This window comes from Watersipora subatra, chromosome 2 (genome assembly GCF_963576615.1).
Source record: "Watersipora subatra chromosome 2, tzWatSuba1.1, whole genome shotgun sequence".
NCBI classification, from domain to species: domain Eukaryota; kingdom Metazoa; phylum Bryozoa; class Gymnolaemata; order Cheilostomatida; family Watersiporidae; genus Watersipora; species Watersipora subatra.
Genome location: NC_088709.1, coordinates 7,908,719 through 7,933,623, shown reverse-complemented (window position 1 = coordinate 7,933,623; position 24,905 = coordinate 7,908,719). Strand labels below are relative to the sequence as shown.

Here is a 24,905-nt window from a genome sequence, read left to right as displayed (position 1 = left end):
CTAAACACTGATGAGTTTATTGGCCAATCACACCATAATAACGCAACGTAGCACACTGTAACCGATCGAGTAAAATCCTACTGAAAGAAGTTTCACCACACTAATATCTTGCAGTATCTTATTTATGCTAAGCTACTACATAGGGTAATTGAATCTAGTTTTACATATGGTAATTGACATAGATAATATCTATGACATTATTTGCTGTGCTGCAATTTTATTTAAAATAATACTATAGTTGGTTTAAACAGAGAACAACAATACTGAATGATAATAAAAAGGTTAGATCATCCTAAAGCTTCTTGTAAAAAATAGAAATTTCATTTCATATTCAACTTATAATAAACTATAAACTGAGTTAAAATTGTTTGATACTTTGATTTCGCATTCAAAATAATTAATTTGCTAATAATTGCTATAAATTGTAAAGTTAAGTGTGCTACCATTATATGACGATGTACCACATGCTCGCATGTTCTAATCCTGTGCACGACTTGAGCCTGAATAGACTATAAGCAGAGTTAGATTTTTTGTTGTAGTTTTTTTACTTGAAGTTATTATTGATAAATTGAAAATATAGCAGTTATAGCCATGCATTTAGTAAAGTACTGTGATATAGTAAGTGTTCAGCATACGCTTCTGGGCTACTATCTTTAACTCTCTTCTGGTAGACATACTACTGCGTCAACAAAATTGTTTAGGGTACGTTGCTGGAACACTAGTCAAACACGTGCTACCAAGTAACAATGCCTAAAGTGATTCGAGTGATTCGCAATAGATGATGAATGGAGATATCTTAGTAACAAAATAAAGCGCCACCGGTGTGTTTACGTTTACGAAAATAGCAGACCAAATGGCTGCTAGCCATTTAATCGTGTCACGGTTGTATAGAGAGGCATACAAGAGTTGAGCGGACTCCAGCACGGCAAGCTATTACTGTATTAGCTATTACTCTTATGGGTAAAACAAACAATAAACACCTGGAACTTTGTAAACAATTTTGCTTCTGCGACAAATTTCTAAGATTTTCTGTGTGCATTCTTCTGTTGCAGATTCTGCTGGTACCCATCATTTGGATTGCACATATTTACCCAGTAAATTATCTGCACATAGACTGCCACAAATTTGGAACCGATAAATGTTTCAGGAAAGTCTGTGCAATAACTTACATAAAATTAATACATAAAATTAGATACATGCGGCAGTACATCCGGCAGTACGTACTGCCATATGTGCTGTACATACTGCTGTATATACTGCTGTTTATTGTACATACTGCTGCACGTACTGCTGTACGTACAGCAGTATGTACAGCAGTACGTGCAGCAAGACAATCCAAGAAGAGTTGTCGGATGCCATATACTAATGAAACAATATCACATATTAAAAGAACAATTTGTTTTGAGTGTGTAATAAAGCATATAGTTATCAGTGACAGCCTACTTGTCTGACAGTAAAATAGAGGAACCTTCTAGAATTCTCGTGCCCACATACACAATATTACCGGTATATGATAGTGTTCAGTAAGAACGAACAGCTGAACAGCTGAACAGCTGAAAGTGATCAGCACGTCTGTACCAAGAACCACCAGAAGTAAAATATCAAAGCAGAGTACATAATTCTCTCAATGGACTTTCTAAAAACTTCCTTTGCTGAATAACAGAGTTTTAGAAGGTCTCATCGTGATGTGATGCTAAGTAAACGGTTGCAAGAAAAAAGCACTTGCTGAACGGAAAACTTTATTTAAACGCTATGACGTGACTAACTTGTACGCTAAAAGTTAAATAACTCAATTTATATATTGTGCCTAGTTATCTGTATATAGCAACTCAATCTAATTAACATTCATGAAAGGAATTCACAAACGAGAATTGTATTGTTCCATAACAGATGTACAACAATGGGTTTGTTATTCGTTGCATCAACAGTGAAACAGTTTTAAACACATTAAAAATTCTATAGAGTCACTTTAAACATGATTGTACTACATTTGAGGCATCTTGTCAAAAGGGCAGGTTTAGATTAAAATGCGGTGAAGTATCATAATAATTTGTATATAAAGTATATTTTGATAAATTAATAGTCATAGCCCAAGAAATTTATAAATATACTCACTAAGAATCCTTGAGATTAACTCTATACAAAAATACAAGATCACTCCATGCAAATATATATAGGATTAACTCTATGCAACGATACAAGAGTAACTCTATGCAGAGATACAAGAGTAACTCTATGCAAAGATGCAAGATTTACTTTATGTAAAGATACAAGATTAACTCTATGTAGAGTTTACAAGATTAACTCTATGTAAAGATACAAGATTAACTCTATGTAGAGTTTACAATATTAACTCTATGTAAAGATACAAGATTAACTATATGTGAAGAGGAGTAACTATATGCTAAGTAAACTTACTGTTTAACAGTGTTAACGCCAAAACTGACCAAACAACTTTTGTAAATTTAGAATTGTCCATTCTCTAAAGGCTTGTGACAAACTTATTGCAATTATACATTATATAATAAGGAGGTAACGTGCTTCATAACCTCAGGAAACTCACTCGAATGAGTTCTCATATTGTTTCCAAAGGAACCATAACTTCCCATCGTTGGTGGCGGAAGCTGTGTGTGATGAGCTATTTATGAAAAATAACCACACAGTTTTATTTAATCAATTCCCATTAAATTAGTATTCAAAATTCTTGGAACAGTTACTAAAAGAAACCTTTCCATAATTAGCGAAATTCCATCAAGTTCTGAGCAAATTTGCAAATAGCTCCTGAGTTGCATTTGTAGTCACCAAATATAAAGTGGAGCCAGCCTAAACTTATTTGTTGCAACGATGTGTCAAGTAGGTCAAAATGTGGAACATCAGGCTGGCACCTTCAGAGAGCCCCTTCTTGATGACATCAAAAGCTATCAACTATCACTTGGAGAGAGCGTGAAGGGAAGGGCTCATGGTTTGATTTAGATGGTACTTTTAAATGTGTGCTAAACAAATATTGAACATGTTTTGCAATATTAGCTAGCTAAAATCTTTACATCCTGTTACCATAGAGCTATCAAGTAACATACCCTACCAATCTTTCACCATAGAGCTAGCAAGTAACATACCCCACTAATATTCCACCATAGAGCTATTGAGTGACATATCCAATCAATAATTTACCATAGAGCTATCGAGTAACATACCCCCCTCCCGCCAATCTTTCACCATAGAGCTATTGAGTGACATACCCTAACAGTCTTTCACCATCGGGCTATCACGTGACACACTTTACCATATTTCTGTCAATGCTGTGGGAATCAAAACACCTGCAACAAACTAGTTCATTAAAACTTCATAACTTCATGAGAAGTCCAACCGACAATATGCTCACTCAATCTCTCCTAGTTCTACTATTCGCAGCAGGCTCTCATGCCATCGTCTGCACTCCTATGCTCTGCGAAAATGTTGAACAGCCAGAATTGAACTGTCAAGGAGAAGTGATCAAAGGTGGTGGTTTCTGCGGCTGCACAGACGTCTGCGCTGGGGTAACAACGCTTAGCTCTTTGTGTGCATGTATAATCAATGTCTTGCCAATTCTAGTGCAAACTCATTAGGCTCAGTCAGTCTTTCTGTATAAGGTATGATCTGTTAGCGCTGCCGCTGCAGTGATGGGATCCTTCCTGAAAGGGCTTGGCTAGCCATCAATATTAGCATCTGACAGTTTATAGCTTTCTATAATTGCCAAAACATTGTTTAGCACTTTTTACGAGCTTCATTGTAATTGTACACTGCCTCTAGACAACACTGTGCACGGTTAATATTGATTGCCGAGACATTTCATAATTTAGTTATGTTTCAACACAAAAGTTCCTGATTGTTCTGAACAGGTAGATGGAGAGGCGTGTGAACTTCCTGTAAAGCCAGCATTAGCTCTACTAGGGGTGAGCCGGAGTCCTCGATGCAGCGATGGTTATGAGTGTGTGAAAGCCCAGTCAGACAGCGATCTAAGCTTCATGCCTCTCCTTAGCAGCAAAGGTGTCTGCCGGCCAAAGGTCGTCCCCACCACTCGTGAGTAATTTTCGCCGGAATTAAAGAGGAGTGGTGGAGCAAAAAACATTGCGAAGTCATTATGCCTGATATTTCTATTATGACAGAATTAACTCTGACAGTCCAAGATGAGTTTAACCAAAATTACATTAACTGCCTTCAGTAAACTATATGAGGAAATGTGCTTATGTTCATATCACTTCTGCCATTACTAGAGCTCAAACGCTAATGGATTTTTTACCATACTAAGTAAAATTTAAAATAAATTTAGAGACATTATCCATACGAATCAGCTATATCTGAGTGTTAAACTACAAGACCATTTTTAATTAAAAATTAAGATTAAAAACCATTTTTAATTTAACTAGTGTTAAATTAAAAATGGTTTCATTCTAGAGGCTGAAGATTCAGACCCAAACTTTAGATCGATTTGGTTGTGTAGGAAGAGCTTACACCCAGTGTGAACAGACGAGAATGCTTCGAATGATTTCCTTTGCCATATGGAAGGGCCAGTGGACACCCAAGTGCTTTACCGATGGAAGATTTCAGCCAAAGCAGTGTGATAACACAGGTACTATATGTTGGGCAACAGTTCCTATGAGGTCACGTCCTGCCTTATGAGCTCAACTACCCTTGTGATTCATAATAGGAGAGATAGTTGTGTTCTTTGTGGCATTAGTGGCTGGCCTGTGCTTACTTCTGACACCAAAGTGATAGGGCCGATCTTGACACAGCTTATTTAAACCGCTACTCTTTTCATATGAGCTTACTCTATCAAAACATCAAAATATTCCACCCGAGGACTGTGAACACTCATTAAAGTTAATTTATTTGACAATTGTCAATGATTGAACCTGTTGAACCATGACACAGCTCTGCGATTACATTAATTATTTTAGTCTCATGTTACTCCAGCCTGTAGCAGCTAATGACAATCCTACAACTCTGGTACGCCTAGGAAGCACTTTTAGCTAGATAAAGTTACCTTTGGGTTTACAGTAGCACTGTTATACCTAAAGTTATGATTCTTCATTATACTTGTTGCTACAGCCTTTGCTTCAGTACTCGTCAATTCTCTAAAATACACAGATTTTCATTTTAAATCTGTCAGCCTGGATTTAGGCTAAAAGCATTTGATATTTGAGTTAAATTGTTATTTGACAAGTTCTATTCTGAGTGAGACTTGAAAAGGCCGCGCTACTATTGTTGATACATAAGTTTTTATAAGGTATGTGTATAAATAAGGTAGCTGTTTAGGCTAATAGTAGCATTCTACTGTTAGTATGTAGCTTGTGTTTGTTAACTTTATGTAGGTTAGTAGGAATATAAAGTGGCAATATCTGTGAATCTTTTAATATACACTCATCTCAAATTGGTCAATCTGGATTTTAGGCTAAAGTGCACTTATGATAATTAAATTAAATCGTTTTAGAAGTTTTACTCTAAACAATGCAGTTTGTAGAGCAAGATTTTGATCAAGCTCATTTTAATATATCCAATGCATTATAATATCCTTTCTAGTAAGTCAACAAAATTGCCTATTCCATATCTATAGAAGCTATAACGGTGCTAGAATGCTTTATAGTACACTAACAGATCTCAATTATTTTTACATGCCTATAAAAAGTCAGAGGTAGTGTTGCACATTCTGGACTTGTATAGGACCAAAGTCTAGAAAACGAAACAAACTAGAAATATTATGTATGTTGCTTTATAGATGTTCTCTTTCTAGTAGTTTGATCTACTTGTTAGTCTACACTATTATTTCCAATGCCAATGGAACAGGTAAGATTGCTAGCGTCTTACACTAGTAGAGAGTTGTGGCACTCAGCAATTATTCATGACATGGCTAATGCTCCAATATATAGTAGAGCATAAATTTTCTTGATCAAGGTCTTAGAGCAAACAAAGTATAAGTTTCAGTCAAATACAAGCTCCGTGTCTTTAGTGAACCCAAAATTTTTGGCCGAAGTATTTACACAAACACCTTCGGTGGTGGACAGCGGGTTGAAAAAATGCTCTCCGTAGAATTGCTGAATTTTTGAGATTCAAGCTCCTAGATGGTTGGTTTGAAGTTGAGCTTTTAGTATAGGGGTCTAATTAAATTGAGATGAGAAAACAATCTATCTATTGTACAGTATAATGGATATCAATAACTGTTTGTTGAAGGACATAGACATATGTCATGCAGGCTATTTGCAGTTGTCATCATCCTTATTCATCAATGGAAAAGATAAAAATACTAACATTAGATCTATGAAAAAGTTAATCGATAAATTCGCTAAGTTGGGACAAATTTATGTACAAATTGAGCAGAAGAGAGAATTATATTGAATTATATAATATAATAGGCCTATATATTATATTCAATATAATTATATATTATACTGAATGTAATTCAATTCTGTCTTCTTAACTGCTTAAATGTTGTGCACATTATTGCTAGCTGACAAAAGTTTGAGAAAGTCTCTAAAATACTTTAGTATTATTAGTACTATTAAAATCACCTTTGTTTTTCATTCATGGTTGTATCATGGTATTGTGGTATCTCATCATGGTTTTGTATCAAGATTTGGTGTGAATGTGGGAGGGCAGAGGTCATAAAATATGCTGTTATGTCACTTAGGCTTGTATAGTACAAGCAACAAGGATCCACTAGTAGAATACAATAGGACAATAACCTACAAGTTTCCCACAAGGTCTCTATAGTGTAAATAAAGTGCCCATTAAAGCTTTCGTACATTATCAAAATCTTATCATCATCGTTTTAATGACTTTCTTTGCCAAACTTAATTATGCGTGTAGCCTTATGTAAGCATGTATCCGGTACACAAATATTGTCTTGCATAATTTCATAGATAGTCCCTAGTATTAATAGGAAAACCTTTAAATCCAAAATATTGACACATTTTTGATACTTCCATTTCAAGTGTTAAAAGGAACATTATGCCTTCATACACTAGGTCCATGTGACCCGTTTCATTGCGTAATGACTGGCAGCTATAAGCATGTACAAGCAATTCCGCTAGCTGTAATATCTGTCATCTTTTGAGACATGCACCACGTCATTCGAATTGGGTGGCGTTAAACAGTTGGAGTGAGCGTCATAGGAACCATTGATTGTTGAAATCCAATGTATATCTTTAAAAAGTCCTTTGCAGAAATTCATGCAAACTCGGCGTTATGGCAATATGAAAATGCATTGATTGCACTATGTCATTGAAAACAACCCGCAAAGCCGGTGATTAATATGGAAACCGTTTTAGAAGGAGGCAAAACTTGTGGAGAGCCATCAGGTTGACTTGAACAACCGAGTGGTGGCCTAGACATACAATCGTCATTGCGGTATCAAAGCTCTAATGCACTCAAGGCGGGAGGGCCACAAACACACCCTTAACTTGCACTTAAGCTAACTTGCAGTTAGTATCTGGGCTATACTTATGCTTGAAATTGGTTGCAAGTCAGTGTCAGATTTCTTTTTTATTCGTTTTGATGAAAGAATGATTAAAAAAAATTGTATCTGTTAATCGTCCATAGTGTGGTAAACTAATCTCTCACTGACACATGACTAGGGGAGTCATTTTTTTACACCATTTCTTCGCTGAATAGACTCATTGAACAAGGTTATATTTAGAAATCTCAACTCATCAAGTTAGCAACGCTTGTTGCTCAGTCCGAGGCTCATCAAGGAGTGACTTTTGACCTTTGTTGATATTTCTGTAATGTCCAAGGGTCAAATTTCAAGCGCTTTAACATAATTTCATAATAGAGTGAGTATAGGCTACCTATATAGAAATTGGCTAGCCATCTCTCAGGAGATTATTGCTTCAGGTACTAAATATCTTAAAATAGTAAGTTTCATTTGTGTCCTTCAACCTAGTTATGCCAACTAGTAAACCAGCCAGTCATCCCTGGTCCTGTAGACTACATAGCGTGTAGCAAAAGTATCCTCTTTGTTTAGCGATTTGAATGAGCGATTGAACGATTTTTGTTTGTCTGCTTGCAGGAGCTTGTTTCTGCGTGACACCAGAGGATGGTGAGGTGATTGTAGGATCTAAAAAGCAGTCGACAAATGTTCAGTGTTGAGTTATTTCCGATGTGATGCACCTTATCATTGAGTCTCTGTGAATATACAGCTGATGCAATGACGCAAACTTCCATTTTCTCTTGTAGCTGCTCCGTCATACCTTGACAGGCTATTATTGCACGCAATACTGCTGTACACTTCCCTACCTTCTCAATGTAAGCAATACAAAAATTTTAAAATGCTGAACATGGAATTATAGGTAGGAAAAATCATAAATTAGAAGCGTTTTCTGAATGACCTCCAGTTGACACCACAGTAGACAATGTCAAAAACCAAATCAGCTGGTAAAACGCCATTTCCTAGATGATAGGGTGTCAAAACAAAGAGATAATGTTCATGGTCAGCCACATATGCTTCTTCCCAGAGCAGATTACATAGTTCATAGTCATACTTCTATCTCGTGCTAGGTTCATATCTTTCAGACACAACTGCTATAATTTAACATGGTTGACAATTGTATGGACAAAAAAATGCATTGGAGACAATAAAAAAATTTTTTTCTATCCAGCCAGTTTTAAGCATTTGCTGCTTGAAAGGTTAAGCAGATAAACACTAAACTCATCAATACTGTCCATCATGACTACTTGCGCTATGAAACACTACGACTTGAGTATTGTGGAGTTGTTTCCTACAAAACTCTATTCATATTCCTCACAACTCAAAGAATTGCATTTTTTAATTAATAGGCCGAGGCTACTGCTAATTAGTTTTAACAATTTGTGAATGTTAGCAACCATTTCTTTAATTATAAAATTGTCACAGGAATTAAACTGTAGCCTACTCGTATTCTTGGTATATAGCCTATCAACTTTATTTACACCAGACAATGCAGTTTAGACCAAATTAGACCATGAGACAAAAAACAGTGAAGTGAATTATGTGTATTGAAAGAAAAAGCTGTTTTTGCACAACGTTGTTCTATCATGTGGATTAACATGTGGATTAACATGTGGATTAACATGTGGATTAACATGTGGTTGGTGTCTGGTATAAGATGTAGTAGTTTTTTTGGGCAAGTAGGAAGGAAATGGATGGTCAGGCAAATTGGAGATACGATTTGAGTATTTTAAACATCAAATATCTAAAAACACATTTAGCTCCTCCGCATTAAGGGCATTTAGATGCTGGTCATAACTGAACATATCAGGCAGCGTAACCCTAATTTTTTGAAAACCTAATAAGTAATACCTAATTTTTTGAAAACGTTCTAATTTTTCTTTCTCAGTTTTTGATGCAAAGGGTTACCAGCTTGGAGCAGCATAAGACATGATGAACAATATACGATTCTGGTAAAATAGTGATAGGCCTTTTTGTCTTATACCTACCTGAGCTGAATTAGAGCAGGAGTTGACAGTCCAGTTATGGGGATAATAAAATTGTCATGGCTTGGAGAACCGTAAATGATTGATCGTCTATTTGTATGCCCAGAAATTATGGTGATGAAGGGTAATTCACATAAAGGTAATTTACATAACTGTCAGACTAACCCACCATGCATATAGCTAGCATTAACTAACCTCTCAAAATTTACTTAAAATATATATTTGACTTTAATACATACAGACTCTACACGCAGTGCAAGTAACACCTTCAATGTGTATATAGGCCCTATAAGTATATTTTTGCAGGGTGCCGATTGCTACGACCAACCTGATAAAACAATGTTAGCAAGGAATAATCAGTCAACATCAACTATGCACAAAAATTGTTTCCACTCGTAACATCTAAAGACACCAGCTAGAATAAGCTAATCATGTGTGTAGCCAAAGTCAGTAATAAGCTCAAAAAGAAGAAACAAGATCAACACCAGGTAACTGCAACATACGGTTCACTAACAACCAGCTGCCTGTATACATATAAGTCACTAGTAACAGGTTACCTGTTTTTTCAAGCAACAGAAGTTGAAATTGAGCAGAAGAATAACAGCTAAATTTAAAGAGACGCATCCGCAGACATGGATATGTGATGTAATATATAAGAGAGGCTTGTATATTATGTCACTGAATGGAAACATCACTATAGAGTATTGACTCGTATAGAAAAAAAGCTATTCCTCGCTGAATAACAAAATACTCATTTTGACAAAGTAACACATCCAATGTTGATGAGCATTCCAAGGAGTCCATTACTCCTTAAATCAAGCCATCGATTAGAATACAAGTACACTAAAGCCAAAGGAGTCCACATCGGAAATATAAAATAATTTTTGAAATTATGACTTCATTGTTCTCATGACGATAAGATGGATATGACATCATGACGATAAGATGGATGTGCCATCAAAGATTAAGGACCAATCAGGATCAACTGAACAGTCATTTAAAAAAATAAGTAAAAAAAATAAGTTTTTTTCCTGCTTACGAGTCATGATAGCTTAATAACCTCGCTTCCTTAAGCGCCAACACCCTCAACATCCTGTAATAGCCTTGGTTCCTTATAAGCCAACACCCCCGACATCCGGTAACAGCCTTGCTTGTTTACAAGTCATCGTCTCCAATACCTCCGAAAGCTGAATTAGAAGAAGACTCGCCGTTGTGTGAAGATGAATGTGCGGGTGGTGCCTTCCCCATGAGGTTGAGAGAGGAGAGTTTGTCCTAAAGGCATTAATAAACAATATAGGCCTACCGCATTGCTGATATAACAGTGCACGCTTTTAATATAAAAAAAACTGAGATCTGTTCATATCAGCATTTTCTGGCCAGAATATAAAGAGATATTCTGATCGTGAAACAGTAAGATAAGAATTATAGACCAAAGATGCAGATGGCAAGAAAAGTTAAAAATAAATAAAAATAAAACTTCAGTACAAAATCAAGTCGAAGTTATGTTTGCTTTTTTGTTCATATGCTTCAGATCAGAAAACAAATTGAATGCTGGTCAAGCGGTGCTTTCTATAGTGCACGAAGTTCCTTTAAAGATTGCACAAAATGACACAGATAGGGCAGTTTGAAATAGCACCGATCGAGCAGTTCACAGCTTATTTAAACCGACATGCCAACCTATCTCAGAAAGTGTCAAATATTTCTTCAACAATGGTGATAAGGGTTTGGATAGACAAGTTTAAAATGCAAAAGAACATGGAGGTACTTCCAGAAGTACTTCCTTGTCTTACAGAGCAACACGAATAGATACTGCTGACCCTCCAGCTATCATCCTAGTAACGCCCTCAAGCAGCCCTGATTTAGAAGAGCTCTATAACGTTGAACATAGAACAGTCAAAGTCTGTTGACTTATGTATTCATTCAAGTTTGATGAAATTATTTATAACCAGTCTAGGAAAATAACAATATACAAGCCAAATATTAGTAAAAATTTAAGAATATTTCAGTCAAGTCTTGCAGTGATAGAATTGGTGTGCTGTTCAACAGCTATGGCTCTGGACCAACAACCAGTTAGCTAATGGCAGAAATTATATCTCAATAAACAGGTAACGCCTACCGATATTCGCTTCGCTACGCTATCCTCCTGTTCGGGCTCCCCAAGAACTGTCCCATCCCTTTTCATAAACGTGGCCCCTAAACCTGACTTTTCTCTATCTTGGGGTCGTCGCATACGCCGACCTGACTTCTTCATCATCAGTTCATCAACCATAGCCTGGACATTACAGACAAGCCTTTGTTTAATGATACATGTATGAGGAGACTCACTTGTTACCGGGTTACACATGCCTATTTATAGAGCTTCATTTTATAGCCATTGAATATGTAGCCTGTTTTACATAACCTGAGAAAACACTTGTATGAAATGACCTGGGCATCACGCGCACGATAGTCTGCTGTGATGCTAAATACACACTCTGTCCTAAATTAGAGGAAGTGCAGTCAGCGCATGCTGTTGCTATGCTAGACTGATCACAAAGGCAGCATTGCTGGTCACTGACCTTAAAACAACATTGTGATAAGGATAAACCAGAGCGTCTGCCGCTGTAACAGCCGCGCATCACTACGCTTCCATCGAGCGGATGATGCGCATTTGGAATTGTGTGCACGTTGAGTTACCTTGCGATAAGCGTTTCATTGGACATTCGCATGTTGCGGATCAACCCGGGTACTTTGTTAAAAAATATGAGGACTTCTACGCCAGTGGTCATAGCGACGCATTCCTATTTTGCTCAAATCGAAATAGAACAATCGAACATTTTCTTGCGCACCATTTGCAAGTGCCATTTTTATTTTAAGCAAGCATGAAACATTCGACAATGTCGGAGCAACAAAACCTGCTTGACCTTGACCTATGAGTTTTTTGCTGTTTTCATCTTGCAGATTAACCGGATTAACGCGGATTAACCGCAGCTCGGAAACAGGAGTGTGAAATACTGAATAGTTAAATAGCGCCTACTACAGTACGTGCACCTAATGTAGTAGGTGCTATTTCTGACAGAATTGCTGATGTATGCCATAGACACTTCGCCTACTCGTATAGTTACAGACAAGTGTGATTTTAGCTGGTTGTACAAATCTATACAAACTTTGCTAAGACTGAATATTCATCAGAAGAATATAAACACTGAATGTCAATAAATAAGGAAAGTGAGGAAGACACCTGCAAGCACATGCTTATGAGAATCGCCTGATTCGTCTGTAGCGTTATCCACTTGAGGTTATCCTTAGAAAGTAGATATTCTATGGCCAATTCCATGCGCCTCCCGCTACTGGAGCTGCCAGCACCAGCCGTGCTGTCTAAAGGCAGTGATGTTATTCTCCAACAGCGCATCCTCGTCACCAAGAATATTCCTTCCTTGCTCTTATTCTACAAAAGGAGTAACTTGACAGATGTAGCAGTCATACTTGAACATGGCCGCCACCGTCATACCAAAGAGTGTGACAAAGGAATAATGGGGAATAATAGTACTAAGGATACTGACCGGTCCGTCTAAGATGTGAAAAGTGAGTTGTTTATGCCCAGCGTGAACACGAATACTCGTATCAACTGCTGGATAGTCCGATACACAAGGCTGAAACTGTAAGTGTCCATAGAACTTCAGTGTACGCGCCAGCCTCAGGTACTGCAAGTAATAAATATTCTACTCTTAAGGGGGTTGAACAGTCTGCAAGACACCAATACTACTAGCAATAGAATTCTTACTGACACGAATGCCTATAGACTGTTATACACTGTCAAATAAACTGCTTAAATCTTTGGGCTGGTAATGCGAATGAAACTGGCCAAATTCCAGAAACCTGTATGGAGTTGTTTACTCTCGGCATATCAATTTCTGCAACTACTGTTCTTCTATCAACATTTCTTTTGTAGATATATTCAATATGTTAGGTGTAATATCAATGTTAGCCCATAATTATTAACTTCGGTAAGTAGATCAGGTGACCGACACATAGTTTGTTAAACAAGCAAATGTTCCTACACAGTGCTATTTCTACTGGTAGCCAGTATTGAAGTAAGTGATGCACCTCTTTCTTTGAGTTCTTTTGCTGTAGAGCTGCCAATCTCTTATGCTGCTCCTTGTCAGCAACTACCCAGCCCCTGTCGATGTCACTTGTAGCTTGCACATAGAGCAGGTTCATGGCCACCCTATCCTCTATGAGATCCTCGTCCATACTCGTGTCCCAAAATCTAAACAGAATGTAAAATGTTTGAAATTTTGCTATACCACTGCTTTCCAGTTCTATCCATTTATGTCACATGAGATACTTTACTCACCCGACATGGAGACTGAAGTATGGAAAAAAGTATACAAGCTATGCTCAGATGGTTCCGTGGTGAAAACAGATTGCGAAAAGCTAAGAAATGGTCGGTTTTTTGCTATTAACAGATGATAGGATATTCCTACATAAATGTATTTGAAAGAATCAAGTTGCAGTTGCAAGTACAAGTTGCAGGACATGACACTTTATTGTGAAGACGATATGCCATTAAGCCATACAATAATATTTTGTATAAACAAATTTACAACTATTTAAAAATTGATAAAAGCCAACTGTGGCTAAGGCAGTATTCTGAAAACGAGATAAAATTTGCCAAAGCACACAATTTCAAATCTATATAAATTTCAGTGTTTGCCAATGGTGTCTAGTTATAGGGATAAAGTTTTAGGAGTGAAAAATCCTGGATTTGAACTCGGAACCTACAGTTTTGCAGGCAAACATTATATCCACTAGGCCAAGCTGCTACAATGCTATACAAAGTAATAATTGTGATCATATTCATTACATCAATTAAAATACGCACGTTTGAAGTGCTTGCGAAAATGTGAGCACGTAACAATTACAGTTGGCTTTGCGACTTTTATTATAGTAATTATAGTAACATTACTAGCTTACCAGCTGAAGTTGCAAGCTTTAGTTACCAAAATCAGCTAATTTGTTAAGTTTGCCATTGGCTAATTAGTCAACTTGGCCAATGGCAACTACATTTTACCTGCCTCTGTTTATAAGCTGTTTTTTATTACCCATTTGCACGGGCATTTATTAGCCTTACTATAACAAGGACCGTGTCTGTCCGCCTGTCTGTAACTACGCTTAAAGCATTAGAAGGAAATATCAGCATTATATCAGAACTGAACTCAGATACTCGAGTTTTACAGACAAGCATACTCCCACCTGCGCCATTGGACCACCTTGCATATCACAGAATAATTGTGTACATAAGTATTGCACCCGATGATTTCTCACTGCCCACAGAACTACCAATGTACTAGCATTAACAACACTAACAACTTATAGTGAAGTTAAGTCATATGGTTGCTTCATAAATAACTTAGAATTTTAAGCTTTATAAAACCTTGAAGAAACCATCCACTACTACAACTACTACTGACTGCAAAGCAAACAACTGAATTATTTTCAAGCCAAATACAAAAAATGATAACAATTTGTGATTAGCCATACAAGAGTTTACAAATGAAAATATATCATGCGTGAATATATGCATCATTAATGTTAGTAATAAGAAACAGACGAGAGTGACATTACATGTTCGTCGTTGGCTCTTGAAAGAATTGCTATGTTTCCCTGAGTATGAAGGCAACAGGCTCTTCCAATGAACAAATGTTAGTAATAAACGGAGATGGATTGTCTTGCATCTGTATCTTTGATGCTTTGTATGATTTTATAATATAAGCCTTCTCTGGTAGGCTGAGCTTACCGTAGCACGGTTCTGCCCCACTATGGCGAACCGCAGATGTTGGTTGTGAAAATATAAATTTATAGTGATTACATAGAACTATTAATGGTATTAATAATTAGTAATGGTAGAATAATGGTATTATAGTGTGACAATGGTCGGTTTTGATAGTCTGAATAAATAACTTAAACAGCAAATGGATGAGAGACTTACGATTTTCTGAGCACCAGACGATGTACTCCTGACTGATTAGCTGCCTTGAGAGAAAGGTAGGGCGACTCAAAATCTTGCAACTTTCTCACAACTGCAAGAAAACAACATTACGAGCTCATAACTGATTATAAATGTGTTGTACTGCAACTACCAAACTGCTCATCATCTGATAGTACTGCAACTAGCAAACTGCTCACCATCTGACAGTAGTGCAACTAGCAAACTGTTCATCATCTGACAGTACTGCAACTAGCAAACTGTTCATCATCTGACAGTACTGCAACTAGCAAACTGTTCATCATCTGACAGTACTGCAACTAGCAAACTGTTCATCATCTGATAGTACTGCAACTAGCAAACTGTTCATCACCTGACAGTACTGCAACTAGCAAACTGTTCATCATCTGACAGTACTGCAACTAGCAAACTGTTCATCATCTGATAGTACTGCAACTAGCAAACTGTTCATCATCTGATAGTACTACAACTAGCAAACTGTTCATCATCTGACAGTATTGCAACTAGCAAACTGTTCATCATCTGATAGTACTACAACTAGCAAACTGTTCATCATTTGACAGTACTACAACTAGCAAGCTGTTCATCATCTGACAGTACTGCAACTAGCAAACTGTTCATCATCTGACAGTACTGCGACTAGCAAACTGTTCATCATCTGATAGTACTGCAACTAGCAAACTGTTCATCATCTGACAGTACTGCAACTAGCAAACTGTTCATCATCTGACAGTACTACAACTAGCAAACTGTTCATCATCTGACAGTACTGCAACTAGCAAACTGTTCATCATCTGACAGTACTGCAACTAGCAAACTGTTCATCATCTGACAGTACTGCAACTAGCAAACTGTTCATCATCTGATAGTACTGCAACTAGCAAACTGTTCATCATCTGATAGTACTGCAACTAGCAAACTGTTCATCATCTGACAGTACTACAACTAGCAAACTGTTCATCATCTGATAGTACTGCAACTAGCAAACTGTTCATCATCTGACAGTACTGCAACTAGCAAACTGTTCCTCAGCTGATAGTACTGCAACTAGCAAACTGTTCATCATCTGATAGTACTGCAACTAGCAAACTGTTCATCATCTGATAGTACTACAACTAGCAAACTGTTCATCATTTGACAGTACTACAACTAGCAAGCTGTTCATCATCTGACAGTACTGCAACTAGCAAACTGTTCATCATCTGACAGTATTGCAACTAGCAAACTGTTCATCATCTGATAGTACTGCAACTAGCAAACTGTTCATCATCTGACAGTACTGCAACTAGCAAACTGTTCATCATCTGACAGTACTACAACTAGCAAACTGTTCATCATCTGACAGTACTGCAACTAGCAAACTGTTCATCATCTGACAGTACTGCAACTAGCAAACTGTTCATCATCTGACAGTACTGCAACTAGCAAACTGTTCATCATCTGATAGTACTGCAACTAGCAAACTGTTCATCATCTGATAGTACTGCAACTAGCAAACTGTTCATCATCTGACAGTACTGCAACTAGCAAACTGTTCATCATCTGACAGTACTGCAACTAGCAAACTGTTCCTCAGCTGATAGTACTGCAACTAGCAAACTGTTCATCATCTGATAGTACTGCAACTAGCAAACTGTTCATCATCTGATAGTACTACAACTAGCAAACTGTTCATCATTTGACAGTACTACAACTAGCAAGCTGTTCATCATCTGACAGTACTGCAACTAGCAAACTGTTCATCATCTGACAGTACTGCAACTAGCAAACTGTTCATCATCTGATAGTACTGCAACTAGCAAACTGTTCATCATCTGACAGTACTGCAACTAGCAAACTGTTCATCATCTGACAGTACTACAACTAGCAAACTGTTCATCATCTGACAGTACTGCAACTAGCAAACTGTTCATCATCTGACAGTACTGCAACTAGCAAACTGTTCATCATCTGACAGTACTGCAACTAGCAAACTGTTCATCATCTGACAGTACTGCAACTAGCAAACTGTTCATCATCTGACAGTACTACAACTAGCAAACTGCTCATCATCTGACAGTACTGCAACTAGCAAACTGCTCACCATCTGACAGTACTGCAACTAGCAAACTGTTCATCATCTGATAGTATTACAACTAGCAAACTGTTCATCATCTGACAGTACTGCAACTAGCAAACTGTTCATCATCTGACAGTACTGCAACTAGCAAACTGTTCATCATCTGACAGTACTGCAACTAGCAAACTGTTCATCATCTGACAGTACTGCAACTAGCAAACTGTTCATCATCTGACAGTACTGCAACTAGCAAACTGTTCATCATCTGACAGTACTACAACTAGCAAACTGCTCATCATCTGACAGTACTGCAACTAGCAAACTGCTCACCATCTGACAGTACTGCAACTAGCAAACTGTTCATCATCTGATAGTATTACAACTAGCAAACTGTTCATCATCTGACAGTACTGCAACTAGCAAACTGCTCATCATCTGACAGTACTGCAACTAGCAAACTGTTCATCATCTGACAGTACTACAACTAGCAAACTGTTCATCATCTGATAGTACTGCAACTAGCAAACTGTTTATCATCTGACAGTACTGCAACTAGCAAACTGCTCATCATCTGACAGTACTGCAACTAGCAAACTGTTCATCATTTGACAGTACTGCAACTAGCAAACTGTTCATCATCTGACAGTACTGCAACTAGCAAACTGTTCATCATCTGATAGTACTGCAACTAGCAAGCTGCTCATCATCTGACAGTACTGCAATTAGCAAACTGCAAATGCCAGAACAAATTTTGAGAGAGCCAGAGTCCAAAGAGGTAACTCTAAGCTGGTCATCAAGACATTTCTAGCCGCTTATTGATTTGGAAATTAAATTATCCTGACCAGTGAGACAATGTGGCTACTGACTCACAGCCACTACTCCCTGCAAGCTCCAGTGTCAAATCGCACTGACGATCTGACTGCAAAGCTGTCCATAGAAAGCTTTTTTTGTTAAAAACCAAACCAACAAATGTAATACTAGTAGGTAACCATGTTATTATTGCTGCACTTTGCAAAGAATTGCACCAAGAATCGCCCCTCTTCAAGCATGACAGCAACTTTTAAGATGGTGGGGAACCACTTGCACTGAAGAGATTCTTGAAGGCAATAGACAATGGTACGTAATACAATACATTCGCAGAGGAAGATTCTTTTCCCATAACTTGCTTGGCAAGACGCAACAGAACAAAAGCTCTCCATTGTTACATGTAATAGGGAAGAGCTTTTGTTTTGTTAGATTTTCATTCCTTCTTAATGTGTCTTACAAATTCCAACGTTGCAGACTGATTCATAAACAGTTGGTACGACTTCGTATAATAACAATAGACAACTTTACTTGATAACAACAAAGATGGAAAACTGTCATCAAAGATGGAATGATGCTGGCTTGTAAAAGTAACAGTAATACAAGCGGTGGTAGGTATAATAACTGCGCTAAGGTCAGACAATTACCAAAAATGACAAAACAGTTGTGTGCGCTGTTAAGAACAACTGAGATATAGAGGTGAGTGCTGAACCTTCATGTTTTTAGCAAGAAACTCAAGCTGAGGGTTTCCCGCATTGGTTAACACGAATGATGAAAGCCTTTTTACATACTCTGCATTTCCATGCTTCGAATGGGTTTGGAGTTGCTTCCACTCCAAATCATAGAAAAGGTAAAAGCCAAACACATTCAACGCTATTTTGTTCTGATAAACTTGTGCACAGGCATTCACTGCGACCGTGATCAAAAAGTGAGTTAACTGTAACAAGTTTTATTCTAAGGGATACATTACGAATCTAGCAAAGGTCTATATAGTGCAACTTTGAATCGTAGGATGTGAATTCGTCGGCAGTGGGTAAGTCGAGACAAATTCAAAGCATGGAAACACAGTGATATTTTACTCATCTGTGCTTAAGTGCATATATACATAACAGTGACTAAAGATGGAACGCAAAAGATGTCAAATAAAAATAAGGTGACATACTAGAATTGTCCCCCGTTGATTCCTTCTTGATGAGATAGAGGCCGAAGTAGTACACAAAATCATCATTCAGCGAAATGGATGAGCAGACGGCTTCATGGACCAGATCAGTTTGATCTGCAATAATAACTGAACATGCAGAAAGCTGAAGAAAGCAGTAAAACCTTACTGAGTTAAAGCAGAGAATTTCTGAGAAAAGATTCTTCAAGAAGCTGAAGACTAGAGGAAGCTTGGTTCGGCTAGCAACATACCTGTGGATGTGATTTTTACAGTTATCTTGTGTCCATTCATGAGAAATACATCAAGAGAAACCTCCTCTCCTGGGGCTGATTGAGTCTCGTGTTGAGCGTTAAGGAAGAAGCCAGTGAATATCTGATGATTCTGTATTTTATGGTCTTGACTGACTGCAAATGCGAAAAAGTTTTTTCTGAATGAACTCACAAAAACCCGCATAAAGACTTTTAACAAGATAGTCATTGATGCCCTGAACTGCCATCGAACCCTTGAACAAACAGAAGGTGAAAACTTGTTGATACTTTATTTAAGCATGATAAACTTGTAATCTGAATGATACGAGTATGTATCTACATGTAGGTCGCTCCAGCTGCACATCAGATCTAATTGGCCACGCCCGTTCTCCAACTCTTGTTTATTGCACCATGAGCTAACATGACCACAGACTAAGTTACAGCATAAGCATAGAGCAAATCTGTAACGATCAACATCGTGCAACTTTCCCCTTTTTACCTAATACACTTAAAGAATTGTACTCTTTTTTAACAATCTCACAACAAATAGAGACAAATTTCTGTGAATTACAGTAGCTTGCTAATGAATAAACATTGTCAAAAGAAAGTTGAAGTAGCTCAAAGACTGTGTTAACACGACATGCTGAGAAGTGCCTCTAAGAGCAAGTATGGTGTCTGCTTAGCTTATTGCATGCAGAGGCTGTGCATGTTTCTTAAGAGCCCTTGTTGTATAAACAATGACTCTGTGATCTTGGCCAGACTTGTCTGAACCTAGTGGTAAGCGAACCTTGACAACTGGAGACATGACCAGTTACAGAGAGCAACAGAGAGCTAGGATGTCATTTCTGTCACCATTAATGACCTTTTGTGTAAGAATTGAACCCCAACCTGTTGTTTGCAATTTACCGGTAGGAATTCTAGACCACAGGTCACGACTGCTCTCTAGATAACATACTAGTTAGTTACTAAAAACTAATACTAGTTATTCATTAAAAAACAACGAGATATAAAAACGTTTTGGAAGCCACTTCAAAAAACTTGATACTTTTTCACAAAAATTTACATTTAAAATTTAGTAGTGGTTTTAGATAGGATTTAATGGCAGGTTCTTAAAAATATTGAATTAGTGTTTTGGTGGGTTAATATTTATGAGTTTCATGCAGATGAGCAAAAAAAGTTGAATTAGGCCTAAATTTCATCCATGCGTATTAAGTTTGGGGCATTTTCATATCATAACAAGGGCCAAGTAGTTTTATAGATATTGAAACCAAGACAAGTTAAAATCTCTCATCATATTTCATTATTAACTCTATTAGTGCTACCGCAGTGCCATGCTAGACATACCTATACCAGCTGAAAAGCACACACTTTTTGGCAAAAACTGGCTGTTGCAATCCTTACTACTGACTTTTGGCATCTTTGCTTGTTAACTTATAATTACCGTAAGTGGCTATCTGGTCAGTTTTTCCAATTTGTGTCATCATGCACTCGAAAGCTAAATGAATTGCACCGAACTGAACTGCTTTCTCATTGAGATACAATGCTTTTTGGCAATAGAAACGGTGAAACAATGTACGGACATTGATATCACATTAAATAAAAGTGATATAGCAGATACAACTCATTGTATTACATAAAAATATGTTTCCTGGACAACAACTAAGAAAGTTGATAGCAATTGCAGTTTCCAAAAAATTTTTACTGTGTGAATATAGTGATTCAACCATAGCCTTGTGACGATATGAAAACCTTCGCTTCACATTTAATATGTCCTGGACACGCTGCATCACTTAACAGAACCTAAAATATATGCCAAATCCTAGCATAAAATATGCCTATTCTAAAAAGTATCCTTTGAAATTAAGGTAATTCGCTCGTAAGGAGTAGAGAAAACAGTAAATAAATATAAAAGAAATGAAACAAAAAATAAAATGTAAATAAAACATTAAATAAAAAGCAAATAAAATATTAAATAAAAAGTAAATAAAATATTAAGATGTGTGAATCATTTTTGAATCCGATTTACATTAGTCTCATTGATTTCGAACCAGAATAATTGGAACAGAACCATTTGCATCAATCTTTCCAATCACAATTTTTCAGGCACTGTGTTCTTTGTATTGCCCATTGCTAAAGTTCATGGCTGAAGGTGGGATGCCCAAGAAGAAGTCTTTTGATAATGTGAACCATTAGTTTAGCGCATTATTGTTGTTTTCACATAATCTTGTGCTTTGATTAGTCGCAGTAATGAGGCTTCACAACCACTTTTTCTCAGCCTAAATAAATGTTTATCGATACTTTTTTCTTTGAAATATTTTTGTACGCATATATTTTTGTTTGGCTATTTAAAATCAACACATATATTTTTAGCATTCTAATAAACTCACTCATTTGTATGTATTTCTCCAGGTGTAACCTTCTGTCCTCAAGTTCCTGCGCATTCAAACTAAACAGCTTCTTGGGCGGGAATGGAGGAATCTTGTCATCATTACCAAATTCTTTTGAAAGCTAGAAAAAACACATCTTTGTATATTTCAAACCACAGTAAAAATTACAAAGCTTTTTGGAGTTGCGATCGATAGCAAGCTAACATTTAACAGCAAAAAACCTTGTGCATATACCTGCGGGTCTGAATGCTAATGGACTCAAGACATTTTATCTAACAAATAATCGCTCTGTGGTAGCATATGCATCTTCTGCACAATACATCTTTCCCTCAAAGACATTTAAAGACAAGCTAAAGAATATTCAAAGGAAAGCAACCAAAGTGGTAGTGCCTGATACTGACTATCAGAGCCACCTTGCCAAGCTTTGTCAACCTGATCTAAATGTTTTTTTTATTTTAAACAGAAGTCAAAAGCATTTGCATAAGATTTTAAATTATAAAATCCGCCTCAATATTTAGTAAGCTACATTCTAACTGCAATACACGTCCCAAAATATCTTCCCGGTGTAATATTTTATTTGGCCTCAGAGAAAGCCTAGACTGCCAAAAGGGCCAACAGTAGCCTATACATGTATTTAAATATTTAATAAGATCTTTTAATATTAGCAACTGAAACACGCATTAACTATCCAGGTCTATTCCATATTATCAACCATGATATACAAATGAAAAAAAATCATATTAATAGCGTGAAGCTACAAAATGTGGAAACCCTAAAAGCTATGATTGATGGTAGCATCACAGTAGAATCAGAGTAAAAACATCGCTCCAAATATTCTCATACCATGTCCACAAATTTTGTATGATCACATATGGCCCACATATGTATTGCATAGCATCTGTGTCATAGTACTGCTAGTACAAATAATCTACATTTTTTATCGACAAATACGGTACAATATATTAATGAGACAAGTACGTGCAGGTGAACAAACTTCATAAGAATTATTCAGCAATCTTACCTGCTCATGAAAGTTGTGTAGCTGCTTGAACCTAACAGCACAGTGAAACACTCCATTGACATGTATATTAAAAGCCTATAAAATAAGATGCATCACATGTTGTAAGTGTTAAAAACAAACAGTTTAATAAATGAGTGTGAATCACGTGCAACTATGTATAGACTAAAAAATATTAAGCTCTTTAATCTTAAAATATTAAGCTCTTAAAATATTAAGCTACATTAATCGTTAACAGGTAAACAATTTTGCAAATGATAAGTTCGTGTCGTACTGCTCTAAAGAATTCTGTTTACCCGAGTCATTTTTATGCTAGAATTTATGGTATACCTATTTCCAAAGCAGAACTGCATAGCCGTTGAGTTGAATCATGAAGCATCATAAGAAAACTTAATTATTTAATCTGAACTACATTATAAGAGTTCCCAGTAAAATGTTTTCAAAGTTTTATATGGGTGCTATTAGCCGACTAACTTTAATTTACAGATTCATACCCGTTCGATACAACTATACACATGATAATGTAAATACAGCAAGCAAATGATAAAGCAAATAAGTTGCTTTTGCTTCACCATCCAATACGAAGAAATGCCGTTGAAGCATTATGCTGGATTGGCAAGAAATGTCAGTCTGTCCATGACTGCAATTACCGTAAATTTCGAAGAATTATTTGGGTCTTGAAATTCTTGTGTGTCGGGTATAGAAAAATGCATAGCTGATAATGTCTCTTGAGCTTGTTATTTTAACAAATCTTTGGAAATCATAGCTTCAGATACCCGCAATATTCCCATTATATGGGTGGTCCCAAGAAAACAGGAAATGCTGAATCTAAGATTGTGCTCGCAAAACGCACCTTCAACAACAAAGCACTTTTCTCGTAAGCTTTTGTTTCGTGAGTCGGGAGAGAGGAGCGGTGTGAGAGGGAGCATCGGAAATCAAAATTTAAACATTTTCACACGAACAGATGAACGGCGGTTAAACCTTTTGTTTGATAAAGTCATAAAAGCTACTCTCAAATGTTATTCGCTAGCTGTTGCGCCAATTAAGATGCACAATGACATAAACCCACCAATAAAAGTCGCTTGTAGGGTGCGAGCCCGGGTTTGGTAATGCGTATTACGAGTTTCTTGTAGATGGTTAATAAATATACCGGTATACATTTAGAGACAAAATGATTGAAATGAACCCCTCTCTATCTATGACGATTAATCGCTGTTAAGTTTGTATTTCATTAGACTCGTTGTAAAAAAGCTGTATCCTGTCGGTTAAAAAACCTATTTTGCGAAGTGAAGGATTCTTCTTTTGCGAGCATGCAATGACATGTCATAATTTTCCTTTTAGGTTACATAGCTATTTAGTTTATTGTAAATATTGATAGAAATATTATAAATTTTACACATACTGTTTAGTAACATTAACCAACAACTAGATAGTGACTTGAGTTCGAACCAGCATGGCTTTAGGAAAGGTCTCTCCTGCACTACACAATTAACAACAACCTTGTAGTGGAACTAGGCTGGCTATACGCTAAGTGTTGTCTTTCCTTGCTTATGTAATGTTACGTAGTTTTTGACCTTGACATCGGTGATCATTCTGGGCGCAAGTTAACGCAATAAACTACGAATAAAACCGCAACTCTACAATTCTACCTTTAGCCAAACGCAATAATACTACATGGTGGCAGCGAGTTGGTTTGGTGATTCCCATGTCCAGTGTTTTCTGTTGAACCAGAGAGCCAATTATTGAACTCAAGTACCGAAGATATAGCAACTGACCAAACTGTTTTTGTGAGCT

At 36.9% G+C, this 24,905-nt stretch overlaps 2 protein-coding genes across 2 annotated transcripts; one reads left to right on the top strand and one right to left on the bottom strand.

Moving 5' to 3' along the window:
- The first annotated feature begins 3,366 nt into the window (after positions 1 to 3,366).
- LOC137388215 (uncharacterized) lies at positions 3,367 to 8,248 on the top strand. The gene is made up of 4 exons (XM_068074718.1): positions 3,367 to 3,536; positions 3,879 to 4,059; positions 4,481 to 4,609; positions 8,045 to 8,248. The coding sequence occupies exons 1-4, from the start codon at positions 3,375 to 3,377 to the stop codon at positions 8,122 to 8,124; spliced, it is 552 nt and encodes a 183-aa protein (XP_067930819.1). The 5' UTR covers positions 3,367 to 3,374; the 3' UTR covers positions 8,125 to 8,248.
- Positions 8,249 to 9,725: 1,477 nt separating this feature from the next.
- LOC137386851 (sorting nexin-17-like) lies at positions 9,726 to 23,926 on the bottom strand. The gene is made up of 11 exons (XM_068073024.1): positions 23,762 to 23,926; positions 23,115 to 23,189; positions 22,094 to 22,214; positions 19,710 to 19,862; positions 19,462 to 19,575; positions 15,419 to 15,509; positions 13,534 to 13,696; positions 12,990 to 13,130; positions 12,668 to 12,874; positions 11,564 to 11,719; positions 9,726 to 10,719 (listed from the first exon to the last, which is right to left on the bottom strand). Exons 1-11 carry the CDS (start codon positions 23,822 to 23,824, stop codon positions 10,603 to 10,605), a joined length of 1,401 nt encoding a protein of 466 aa, XP_067929125.1. The 5' UTR covers positions 23,825 to 23,926; the 3' UTR covers positions 9,726 to 10,602.
- Positions 23,927 to 24,905: the final 979 nt, after the last annotated feature.